The sequence below is a fragment of the Vicia villosa genome, linkage group LG4 (genome assembly GCF_029867415.1).
Source record: "Vicia villosa cultivar HV-30 ecotype Madison, WI linkage group LG4, Vvil1.0, whole genome shotgun sequence".
Taxonomy (NCBI): domain Eukaryota; kingdom Viridiplantae; phylum Streptophyta; class Magnoliopsida; order Fabales; family Fabaceae; genus Vicia; species Vicia villosa.
In genome coordinates this window covers 61,843,338-61,856,453 of record NC_081183.1, presented here as the reverse complement: position 1 = coordinate 61,856,453, position 13,116 = coordinate 61,843,338, and the positions used below count along the sequence as shown (strand labels likewise).

At 33.5% G+C, this 13,116-nt stretch overlaps 2 protein-coding genes across 2 annotated transcripts; one reads left to right on the top strand and one right to left on the bottom strand.

The window, feature by feature from the left end:
* Positions 1–4,741: 4,741 nt before the first annotated feature.
* Positions 4,742–9,171, bottom strand: LOC131594856 (uncharacterized). Its single transcript, XM_058867063.1, has 10 exons — positions 8,126–9,171; positions 7,629–7,720; positions 6,986–7,088; positions 6,436–6,695; positions 6,173–6,304; positions 5,914–6,036; positions 5,637–5,765; positions 5,326–5,543; positions 5,087–5,240; positions 4,742–4,962 (listed from the first exon to the last, which is right to left on the bottom strand). The coding sequence occupies exons 1-10, from the start codon at positions 8,310–8,312 to the stop codon at positions 4,744–4,746; spliced, it is 1,617 nt and encodes a 538-aa protein (XP_058723046.1). The 5' UTR covers positions 8,313–9,171; the 3' UTR covers positions 4,742–4,743.
* Positions 9,172–9,553: 382 nt separating this feature from the next.
* On the top strand, positions 9,554–11,995 carry LOC131597278 (DNA cross-link repair protein SNM1-like). Its single transcript, XM_058869985.1, has 6 exons — positions 9,554–9,913; positions 10,010–10,123; positions 10,419–10,524; positions 10,736–10,947; positions 11,291–11,394; positions 11,674–11,995. Exons 1-6 carry the CDS (start codon positions 9,554–9,556, stop codon positions 11,816–11,818), a joined length of 1,041 nt encoding a protein of 346 aa, XP_058725968.1. The 3' UTR covers positions 11,819–11,995.
* Positions 11,996–13,116: the final 1,121 nt, after the last annotated feature.

Genomic DNA, 13,116 nt, shown 5'->3' with positions numbered 1-13,116 from the left:
TTCGGCTCTAAGTTACTGCTTTTTCCTATTTCGCCAATCTCCCATTTCTTGTATTCACAGTTCCCATTTTGGGCACCCTATTCTTCCATTAATGTTACAAATACAATTCTGGTAAAACTAGTAACTAACCCGGTTTTGTTACGGGACGCGCATTTGTTTAAAATATATATTCTTTATTAAAAAAATTATCTGATTATCCATGAAAAAATAATAATTAAATGTATAATTAATAAAATAATATTTTGATCAATAATTTTATGTCCCGTTAATAATCAATATTTTGATCAATAATTTTATGTTTCCGTGTACAAATATTATATTGATCAATAACTTCATGTCGCCGTGTACCTTTAAAAATATTTTGATCAGTAACTTTATGTCCCGTTAATAATTAATATTTTGATTAGTAATTTCATGTCCCGTTAATAATCAATATTTTAATTAATAATTTCATGTCCAGTTAATAATCAATATTTTGATCAATAACTTCATATTCTCGTGTACAAAAGGTTTAGTAAAACATAATCTTATTTTTGCATCACATTTTATACACTAAAACTAATTTAGAAAATATTATTAATTTCATTTTAGAAGCATAAATTCTCATATATATTATTTTCTTTTTAAAATAAAAAATTGTAAAAAATATTTTATTAAAAATGACTTGTTATAAAATCATTTACTTAGGTGAAAAATATTATCTTTCACTATTGTTATTTCTTAGAGATGTTCACATCATTATAATATTTTGAGATGACACTACCACTCTCCATACATTCAATTTAAAAACAAAGTGCACCCATGAGACAGTTTACTAACATAAATGTTTTTTAATAACTTTTCTTTTTTTGAACTTAGTAACAAACTGGTGTTAGGTTTAGAAGCAACCTTGTGCATATAATGAACTGTAAGAACTTCATATAATGATTTAAAACAATAATTTTTAAGAGTAAGCATTGTCATTTAGAATAACACATACAAGTACAAGAAAGGAGAGTGAAGTATAAGGCCATGTAAGGCATAGAAAAAATAACAGAGTTAGCAGAATATAATTAAATAAATATGAGACTGGGTATTGAATATAGCTAGAAAATAACTATAAAGAAATCAAATATAAAGTAGATGAACTATGAGGAAGTACTAAATGATGCCTAAAAACAGGAGTTTAAGACTCTCAATCCAACCTAATAGGTCATGTTGTCAGGATCAATATTGTCTTGCCAAATGACTTGCAGAACATAGAAAAGAGGCTTAGTAATCACTTATTGTGTTTCTCAATGATGAATAGCTAAAGGTAACTCTACAAACTTCTTAAATGTTCAGCATTAACCATTTCGAATTACTATGATGTCTTTGATGGCCTGCAAGAAAAGAGACAAAATTATTTAAATTGTGATCGAAGGAGAGTATCGACAAATATCAATGAAGAGGCAATAACAGAATCTACAATCTTTTATCTTTGAGAATAAAAAGAATCCTACATCCTATTTAAGTGTGATAACTCATTTAACTGAGTATGGCAAGGATCAAAGTATGGCAAGGATCAGCTAAATGATGGCAAATCATAAGTATACTGACATTAGCAAGTACACTTCTCTGTCATGAACCATGAAGCTGAAATCTAAATACTTTGATGGATTAACTCCATTAACTTGTCTCAAACATTTTAATGCCCGCAGAAGAATCCGGAGACTTCTTTACCAAAAGTGCGGACGAGTTAGGTGTGCAGCAATGCACTTTCAAGGAACTTAAGCATACCCAGAATTTACTATATTGTAAACAACATTCAACCTTTGATACAAACTACAAAGTGTTAAATGTAAAAATCTCAGTATGCTAAATTGTTAGGGAATACTTCAACATGAAATTTAGCATAATTGCCAATAGTTTTTTATAGTGACATGCTGTCCACAAAAGAAAATATTCTCAGTATTGTTTCAAAGAGTTATCTAAATGGAGATATATCAATTAAAATAAAAAAATTAGACACAATTCTCAATAATCATAAAATCAAAGAATCAAACTTTAATTAAACCTATAGAGAACTGTAAAAATTCATGAGATCTAACCTCCGACGTCAATAGCCTAGTTTGCTAGAGAATCAGCTGCACTGTTATAGCTCTTTAAACATACAAAAAAGAACATATTTGTTAATGGTGATGCAAATACATAAGGATATCTTATTGGCCAATATCCACAGATTCCACAAATTCTGACCTGTTGTTAACATCTCTACCTGCTGATGGATAACATATTGGCCAATATCTCACTCTTGTTCCTTTGTACAAACACACAGCTTCAAACACACAGCTTCAAAAAGTGCAACAGAAATTAACGACCCTGTACATTTGTTTTTGTTATACTAAAAGCATTGGTGTTAAATAGAAGCTATAGCATATCAGAAATTTGACAAACCAACATTGGAGAATTCTTTCCATGAGCCAACCACTCCCCGAAAACAGAATTTTCGCCTTACCTCAACTTTAAATTCGCTTGACCTGAGCTTTTGTACAGCAACTCCAAATTCAGTTTCAGTTACACATAAATACAAAATACCTGTCCGAAGTCAAAACCAGTTGTAGGCCGATTTCCGATCCGGTGCAGATATGCCCTGAACCGACACAGAAGCCAAACAATAGAAATAATAGAAATAATATTACATATCACTGCAAACAACCAACGACTAAAAAACCTATGTAGCTATTTGATCGCGACAAACCTTCGACAGAAGCATAACCCGACTTCTTAAAAAATATCCCACTTCCTATTATTGTTATATGTTGTGGCAGGTTTATATATCCTTTGTAAATAGTAAGTCTATTTGCTTGTAAAACACAGGAAGCCTCCCAACTATCATAGAAAGTTCCATCAGGGTCAAAGGTCGGTGCATTAATCAGGTCGAAATGCCCTTTCACACCCCTAATTTCTTCTTGAAGAATCAAAATAAAAAAATAAATATGAAAATCAGAAGCCTTAGAAAACTTGAAATGGTATTGGAAGGAAAAACCAAATTTACGTTATCGTAGAACTTGGGTTCAAATTTTCCAGCACTTTGATCAGTAGTTGTAACAGTTGATACATCCTGACCACCTCCAAGAGAAAACCATACAATAACTTGAAAAATATCACCTGAATAAATGTAAAAAATAAATAAGGTTTTCAAGCAAAACTGTCAGCAACAATAACAACGGTCTCGCGAAACATGAGAAGTCAACTCCTAATATTATGAGCAATACATTCCTAATATTAGGAGCAGTTAATTGTATTTCATAGTGTAAATACAACAGAACGAAGATATGTATCTTCAGAAAATAAAGAAGGGAGATAATGACTACAATTCAAGGTATAGCCTCTGGCATTCTTTAATTACACAATTAGAAAATAGATTATCTAGCAGTATATATGCAACCAAATAGTTGGAACTGTGATGTAACTTCTATATATAGATAAGACAATAATTGCAATAACCTATGAAATAAATAGTCCATACTTGCCACCAAATCCTACCTTTGGTACGTTCTACCGGCAAGGGAGAACTCCTTTTCCGTCAGATACTGATCTGGGTTATAGTCCACCCTATGTAAGTAGCAACGATATCGACACCAAACACTTCCACCATCACCTTCAGATTCGCCGTTACAAGTACAACTCTGGGGGCGACCCCCTTCTGATTTCGTATCTTGAATTAGCATATCAACTTTTTTCCTGTACATACAACAACTAAATAAGATTGATAGTTGATCTTCTCTTATGCATACAAAGCAAGAAAATCTATTATATGTATATGAAGCAAGCAAATTAAACCAAATAAATCAATTTACTTAATTCCTTCATTCTAACAGAAAATTAGGTTTTAGTGTTTGTTTGAGAAAATTGGGTTTCAGCACCAATAACCAAAACATTGGCTTACCCGCTCGAATCCCGGTTTCTTACTTCTTGAAAAAACAATAACAAAATTTTAGATATGAAATGGATAGACAAAGGCATCTACAACAATAAGTTCTTAAGATCAAAGATCAAACATGTTCATTGCATTAGAAAAACAGTTAGATTAAGCTCAATTGAGTTGGTACTTAAAAAAAGTCTACTTTCAATGCTGAATCTAGAGGCATACTTAGGGATTCCTTAAAAAATTGGGTGAGAGGCTGTGCAAAATATTAGTTTGTGTGATATTTTTGAATTTTCACATGGTTTGGTTTGAGGGAATTAGTGAGGGTGCAATTAAATTGCTCAAGTATTCTATTTCTATGGTAAAAACTAAACCCCTCACTCTCTTATACATGTAAAAACTTCATAGGTCAAGTATTCTATTTCTATGTTTTCTTGTATAAATCATTTGTAACCAATAAGATTGCTCTAAACAAAGATTGACATTTGTTACGAAAAGCATGAAAATCGTAACAATGAAAAATCAATAGTTCAAGCGGTTTACAACTCGTAAAAAAAATGATTTACAACTTACTAGTTTCTGGCAAATTTTTGTGTAGACTTCAGCATAAAAATGAAAATTAAAAAACCCTTGTAAAGACTTGGGAAGGTAGTTGATCTTCAAGTATCCATCTTTTAATAGATAACTTTTTTATAACTTCGGCTCTAAGTTACTGCTTTTTCCTATTTCGCCAATCTCCCATTTCTTGTATTCACAGTTCCCATTTTGGGCACCCTATTCTTCCATTAATGTTACAAATACAATTCTGGTAAAATACAGATGCTAAATACTCAACTTGTGACTTTTAATGTACCTTACGCCCTAAGTAATAACTCATACACATTGGAGTTGTTGTCTCCACTTACGCGCTTCAACATTTCAAAACTTGTACGGCTTCCCAAAAACTCAGTTCGTTTGAACATCGCATATCCACGCTCTGCTGTTTCCTTACTTGAGTACACGGATCGAAGCTTATCCGCGTGTCTTGAATCTGTATGAATCGCCACTTCTATTTCATGGCTTGACATGTTCTCCTACCACAAAGATAACCACATCCATTAACTCATCTGTGACAGTTCTAGATGAATGAGAGGCACATAAACAGTATAAACCGTATTATAAGAAAATGTAGATAAGGCCTGCAAATTTTCCTTGTACCTGATAAAATGCATGTATATGATCCAACACTTGAAGACATGTAAAACCGTTATTGTTGAAAAATATTCTTGAGGAAGGGCCGATCTCGGAAAACCAGTCGACTGGGAAGAGTATGGTGAGAAAATGATTTTTAAATACCAACTCAGATTTCTCACTGCAAAAAGCCACAAATGAGATAATTATAAGTCATATTGACTAAATCAGGAAAAGAATCTTTAGGCTATAGAATTGATAACAACCTTTCTGTTAGAGGACGTGTGGAGTTTGAAAATGATGCGTCTGAATCCTTTGCATCCCCTTTTGCATCAAAAAATATTGAAGTATGATTATCATTAGGATCTTCAGCGCTGAAAGAGTCTGTATAAATAGTAGCAGATGAAGTTGCCTCTGATATTGACCAACAGATAGAGTCCAGAAGGTTGTTCGGTGTTATCGGCCGGATCGGGGTCTGACATGTCTGCTATTTCATGTTGAAGATTATCATGGATAACAGACTAAAGAGGGGAAGATGATCGTGCTTGAAATTAAATATTACAATCTTAAGACTGACCTGCATTCGCCGACCACGGCGACTTCTAACACCATTTTTTGCCGAATTTACAATTTGTTGTCTTTCTTCGTAACTAACATCACTTTTACTGCCTAGATGATCGTCATGGACTTGTTGCTTTACTACTTCCTGTTATTATGTCAACAAAATTCATATCACAATTCCAGGAAAAAGGGGGGAAGTCTAGAGCTTTAACACCTTCTAACAATGTTTGGCAAATGAAATGCAATAGAGAAAAATGAATTTGAGATTGTAAAGGAATGTAATGAGAAATTACCTTCTCTGAAAGGCCATTATGAACGTCCTCGAGCATCAAGCCAACTTGTCTAGCTAAATCAACAGACATGTTAACAAGCCTTTGCACTTGTTTCTCCTTAGCTGTTTTGAGAATCCACAGTGGCTGAGACATATGATATATAAAAAAGACATCATTGTGATATAAATAATACTATTAACTTTTGTGAGTCCAAAAGTTGCATGTCTCCAAAGGTTATTTTCAATGTTAAGATAAACATTAACAATGTAGAAGCACTCACTGTAATGAGGTTACTAGAGTATCCAAGATATCTTTGAATGGATGTCCCTTCAGTCACTACATGACTAACATTGCAACCAACAAACCATTGTTCCACCAAACTAGCACCTTCTCTTGAGGCAGACTCGACAACCTATTGAATATGTAAAGCATCTAAATGTGTCATATAAGAACACTTGAATCATACGCTAACCTAACTGAAACAAAGGAAACTATACTGTTACAAAATGCTAGATATTTATTGTTAGTTCACATGAATTTTACCTTGTTCCGCAATTCGGATGAAATGTGTGGATCAACATAGATGGAGCAACCAGACAAAGTTGAGTCTAAATTTCTGTTAGACTCTTCTTTATCAGAGAATCTTAGATATTCTTCAGCACGATGAGAATGCTTTGTTTCATGGATTCTTGCAGGAAGACAATTTCCAGTATTTGTATACCCTCGAGGCAATCTAAAATCATCCAAGATCATATTGTTATCTCCGTAGCTCTTCAGACTATAAAGTGATTCAGTCAACCTTAGTGTCGCAGACAAAAAGAAAACGCATTCAGGTCCTAACAATAACAAATATCACCATAAACTGCACCACGGGCAGTAATCACAACAAAAATGTATAGTTTGTTAAATTTAATTAGATACTTTAAGGTCCGCATACATTCCATATAAGGTGAGAAAGACCAAAACATAAGAAGTTATATCAGGTTACTTTATTATGCATGACTACATAGCACAACAGCTAATTACAACCACCAATAATGATAACCAAAATAATAATAAAATAAATAATTAGAAATTAAATGAACTCAATTACCATTTTTCTTGACGCTATCTACAAACCAACCCAGTGTGACAACAAAGAGACCATTTTTTGCTCCATGCTTCAGTGCATGCTCAAATTTGCATCCACCAAAGTTGTGCTAAATGTTAAAGATTTCATGATGACACTAAACCAACTAACACAAACGTACTACAGAAATATCCATGCTGTGGAAAGTGGATGGAAAACAACAATCATGACCATGATCCATGAGTCATCCACTGAGTATAAAATAATAATATATTCATTAACACAGCACAAATAAATATAGATAAAGCAATGGTGTCAATTGCGGATCAAGGAAAATAATGATTTGTTCAAATTCCGCTATGCAGCTGTGCTATATCGTAGATAGTTCACAATATTTTTTATTAAATAGCGTATCACAGAAAATAGTTATTTGTTCAAAATCCGCTATGCGATAGCGCTATAGTGCTGCTATGGCCACTGTTAAACAATACTGTGGGACAGAAATTACTTCTCTTCTCTCCCACAAACAAGAAAGTTATGAAAACAATTTCCAGGATTTGGCCGTTTTTTTTCCAGTGTACATGACAGTATATGAAAATCACAACTTCCTATTACAGCATCATGCTTCTGCTATTATTAAGTAGGAAAATTTAGAAGAAAAGGATATCTGAACCACCAAATGAGTACATTGAGGATGCAGATTGGGGCTATACAGGCCACCTAATCTCTCTGTAGCCTCCTTGACCTGATTCCTTGCTTCTGCCAAAACAGCAATTCAAAGAATAACAAAATCATGGTATGAATATCTCTTATAAGTTCGATATCTCTAAACCTTCTCAACCTCTAGCCTATGAACATTTTATTATTAGTAGAAAACAATGCAAAACAGAAGAGGTAGAGAAAGCTAGATTTCATAAAATATATATACTAAATTACTAATTACTATCAACAAAATAGATAATGCAAAGAAAAACACTTTCGTTTCTCAACTCCTTCTTCAACTTTCTTAGTCTTTATCACAAAATGGTTGGTTCACTATTTCAAAAAGAAAAGGCTTGAAAGAACTTTTAGAGTTTAACCAATGACTTGGAAGTCAAATAACATAAATACGGGAAATCCAATTGAGCGAAGACAAAATAACGAGTATATGAAATGAATCCACACCTTTAGATAAGCCAGTTACGCATATAACAAGACCAGCAAAAGGAGCAGTCGATGACACTTGCGGAGAAGATGAAACAGGAGACATTTGATCCAATGGCGGAAGACCTCTGATTGAAGTAAACGAAGACGAAAACAACCTTGAACACCCTTTACCACTCACAATATCAACTCTACCCTCACCACCCATAACTGCCACAACTAAACAGTCAACAATATTTTACTAAGCAACACTTTTAAAGAAAAACTATTTCTTCATCAATCATCACCAACCAAGCAGTTAAAAATCCATAAAACACATATACATAAAAGAACTCCTCATTAACAAAAAAACCAGTTTCTGATATTTCATAAATGAGCAATAACAATATACAATGATGTCAATGAATAAAAACAAATGAACCCAATTGACAGTTGTGAAAATTGAGATGAATGAAAGGGGAAAGTTGGAATCTTGAGTAAAGGGGTAATAAAATTGCAGACAAAAAATGGATTTTGAAGATGGAAAAACTGTGGAACTTGTTTGTTTTGTAGTGTACAGAAGAGGACGATAAGAAAAGGGAATTTTTTTGAATATAGTGCTGAGTGGTCAGACGAAGAGTCACAATCAAAGTTTCAATCTTTCTTTTTCTGTGTGTAATGTACGCCAAAGAAAGTGTGTGATTCCATTTTGGTACTAAAATTGAATTTAAAAAAAAAAAAAAACTGCTTTTCGAAAATTGGAACAGCATGTGAATTGTGATAAGAAAGAGCTTTTACAGGGAAAAAAGAAAGTGAGTCAAAGTTAATGAGTGATAACGGGAACCGCGTTAGTTAACCTAATTGAAGTTGAAATGTAACGGAAAGTGGCAGAGAGAGAGTGTGTGAAAAGTTGGGAAATGGAGGATTCTTAAAGTGAGGGTAAAGGGGAAGATGCGTGAATTGTGAGAGAGTGGGAGTGAACGGAAGTTACCTGAGAGGTGGTGGTGGTGAAACCATGACGGTGGCGCTCTGGGTCATGATCGTCGGAGATGGTTTTCTGAGAAAAATGATGGCACGGTGAAGCTTAATTTCAAATTGAATCCATGCCATCGACTTTTTTATTTTTAAATATTTTTTATGTTATTTTGATATTTTATTTAATATACATTTTTATATTTTAAATATTTATTTGATTTTATACTATTTTGATATTTTATTTAATATACGAATGTTAATTAATGTGAATTATTAGGTTAAATATCATTTTTCTAATTCAAGGTTATTTTAAGCTCTTAACTTTTTTAAAAATTAATTTAGGCTTCAACAAATGATTGAAACAGAACGGGATCGAGTGAAATGAAGATTTTATTGCAAATTTGTCATTCCGTCCAAATTGTAGGAGAAGAAATATGGTATAAACCTACTTAGAGCAACCATTTCGCTTCATTTTGTCACTTTTCATTTTGTTACATGATAAACTCATTGGAGACTCAACTTAAAACTACAAATAAAAAAAATAAAAATTTTCTGGTGTTAAGCTCTTTAAGAGCAGATTATTACAATCAGACTTCCAATTTGGTCTTTGGCTGTTGGTTCTCATTTGTGAATGCAGATTATCAAGGTCTCACCAAGTCGTTCAATCATGGAAAGATCTATTGCTCCTCTGTTACAGCTAGACTTGTAAATATGAACATAGGGATTCCATATGATAAATTACATATTTTGCCTCTAAACCAAAAGGTTGAAATAGCTGGTATTGGCGTGACTTGCTTGGATGCCAACCACTGTCCAGGTTCCATAATAATACTCTTTCAACCTCCGAATGGTCAGGTGTGGCTTGGACTGACTTCCTAATGAACTTAATTATTGTTTGCTAGCTACCCATTGTTTTAATAGAACTTACTAGCTAGTTTTCTTTTTACTTAGGTGGTACTTCACACAGGTGATTTTCGTTATTGTGAAGAAATGGCAAACAACCCTTTCCTGCAGATACGTCCTATTAATACTTTAATTCTTGATACCACATACTGCAATCCGCAAGTGAGTCCATATGTGAATAATGAATGATTTCTTTCAAATGACACGACTTATTAAGTTTTTGCTTTGGAACTTAACTTCATCTTGTTCATGTTCATGACATAGTAGTTAACTTGTCAAGACATTATACTCCGTCTACTTGAGACAGTGTAAAAGTGAATTGATTTTCAATTTCTGACCTGACAAGTTTTCTTGAATCAACGTTTCTCAGAGGCCTTGGGTTCTCTTACAGTTTCAACTATTTTCTTATGTTTTAGTGGCAAAATATGTTGAAGATTTGTAATATGTTTCATTGCAGTATGATTTTCCAAAACAAGAGGCTGTAATACAATTTGTTATTGACGCCATCCAAGCAGAAGCTTTTAATCCCAAGACTCTTTTTCTGATTGGCAGCTATACAATTGGTAGAGCTCAAGTCATCTCTCTTTCTGGCTATTTATGATTATACTTAACAATGTTTGTCTTTTCCCTTTAATATTTGTTTGAATATGCTGTAGTTTTTTAGTTTTTAAGTATTTGGGCAGTTGCTTTTGTGATAATATTGCCCTTTACCCAACTACAGGGAGACTAATGAGAAAAAATTACCACACCTTGTGTTTTATTATGTTTTTATAGGAAAAGAAAGGCTATTCTTGGAGGTTGCTCGTTCGCTTTGCAAAAAGGTTTATGTGACTGCAGCAAAATTACGCCTTTTACAATGTCTAGAATTTACTGAGGAGGATATGCAGTGGTTTACTTCAAATGAGCATGAAAGCAATATTCATGTTGCCCCTATGTGGACACTCGCAAGCTTCAAAAGATTGAAGCATATATCAAGTCAATATGCGGTGAGTGCATGCTGCTACCTGTTTCTCTATCAAAACCATTATATGCTAGCTCTATGGTGTTTTTCAATGTTGACAAGGAACATATCTTAAAGTATGCACGTCTTTATGTACAACACATCTATAGCTACAGATACTAATATTCTTTACTACTTCAGTCTGATCTTTTGTCTGATAACCATTCCATGACAAAATGCTTGGTGTCTGATAAAGAATCCATGGCTGCTACTTGGTCCACTTGCTAATCAGTTTTACAGCTTTCACATTGGATCTTTAGTACTGAATTATGTATCGTTTAACTTTGAATTTCACATTTCTAATTATCAGATGTATTTTCTTTATTCAGAGTCGGTTCAGTCTTATAGTTGCTTTTTCTCCTACTGGTTGGACATTTGGCAAAGGTAAAAAGAAGTCTCCTGGAAGAAGGTGGCAGCAGGGTACTATTATAAGGTGATGCTTTAATTATCTTAATCAATAAAATCTTTTATGTTTATGATTATATACTTATGTTACGGTTGAAATCTTGAATCATATACCTGCTGCATGCATTGCTCCCTCTCTTCTTTTGGTTCAATAGAGCTTGTTATACCAAACCCCTGACCTCAACGGTGCATTTTGATTCATATTCACTGAACTAGTCTATAGGCGCAAAAAGATAGTTGGAAAAACAGTTTGCTTGCGTTGCTTAAGTTTGTGTAACTATTAACCAACCAGAGTTTTCTTTTTTAGATATGAAGTTCCTTACAGCGAGCATTCCAGCTTTACAGAACTCAAAGAGTTTGTAAATTTTGTATCTCCCAATAACATTATACCAAGTGTGAATAACGATGGACCAGAATCTGCGGACGCAATGGTTTCTCTCCTGTCAACTTGATTTGTACACTAAAAGGGGTTCAGTCTACCCTTGTAACATCTGTGTTTGAGAGTCAGTAAGTTGCTTGAGCAATAGGAGCAGCAGTAACTTTTTATGCCAATCACTTTTCAGAGGTAAACTTGAGTTTGCTGCTTTGCCAAAAGGTTGAAATGTGAAAAGAGAAGAAAATATATATTTTAGCAGTGGAGCTTATCTTGCTTATTTTCATGCGAAGTTATGGATGTTTTAGTCCGTGACATAAAATTTTAAGTGATTGCTGTCTACTACATACTAAGTTGGGAAGTGTTTACAACCCCTTCCTCTGTTGATCCTGAATTAACTCAGTGCTCTTTCCAGCAATAAGATGGAGCTTGTCAAAGTTCTTGCTGCACGACAACCTGTTGGTCTTATTACTACTAGACTAATAGAGTTGTTATTGTTTGAGATCATTAACATTTGGTTGCATATAATAATACTCAGCTCTTTAAACAACCTTTATAGCCTGTATTATTTAATGTCGCTTTTGTACTTCAAATCTGCAGCTTCCTACATTCTTCTGTAACTGACCATATAATACGTAACATTGTATTTATGCTTGTAAGTTGTAATGCCTATAGCATATCAATTATTTTCTGGTTACACTTCTAAAAATTTGGTTACATCTGCAAATGACTAAAATATTCTTAAATTGAAATTAAAATTTCAACTGGAATCTTATATAGAGGTGGACTAAAATCGGTTCACTTATTTTTTATTTATTAGTGATATATTTAATACTTTGTTATTTAGTTTGTTTGGGTTAATCCTATTTTAAGATTTGTTATTTAGTTAGGATTAATCCTATTTTCCAGCATTTGAAGGATAAACCATCGGTCTATATATAAATGCATATTATGTATTATTGTTTAATTGTTGTTCACCACAAAAATACAACACAATGTACCTTTAAGTTAACATTTTATTATGGCATCCGAGCACGGTTTCGATTCGGAGAAGATATTGGAGAGTAAACGTACCTCCAAATTTGAAACAAGAGCTGCCAAAAGGTCCGGTCCAAAAGGTCTGGTCCAACATGCTCTGTCCCGATAGGCCAAAATGTTCAAAAAGGTTGGCCAGACCCGATTGCTTAATGGCCAGGGAAAATGAGGCCAACTAATTTTTCAAAGGCCTGTGTAGTCCAATGGGGCCTGTGTAGTCCAATGGACCAGCCTGACCTGTATTTCAATATTATAGTTTTAATTTTATAAAAAGGAACGTAATGGATAAAAACTACATAATATAAGTAGAGAGTTATTATAAACTTAGTTAAGTGATGTATA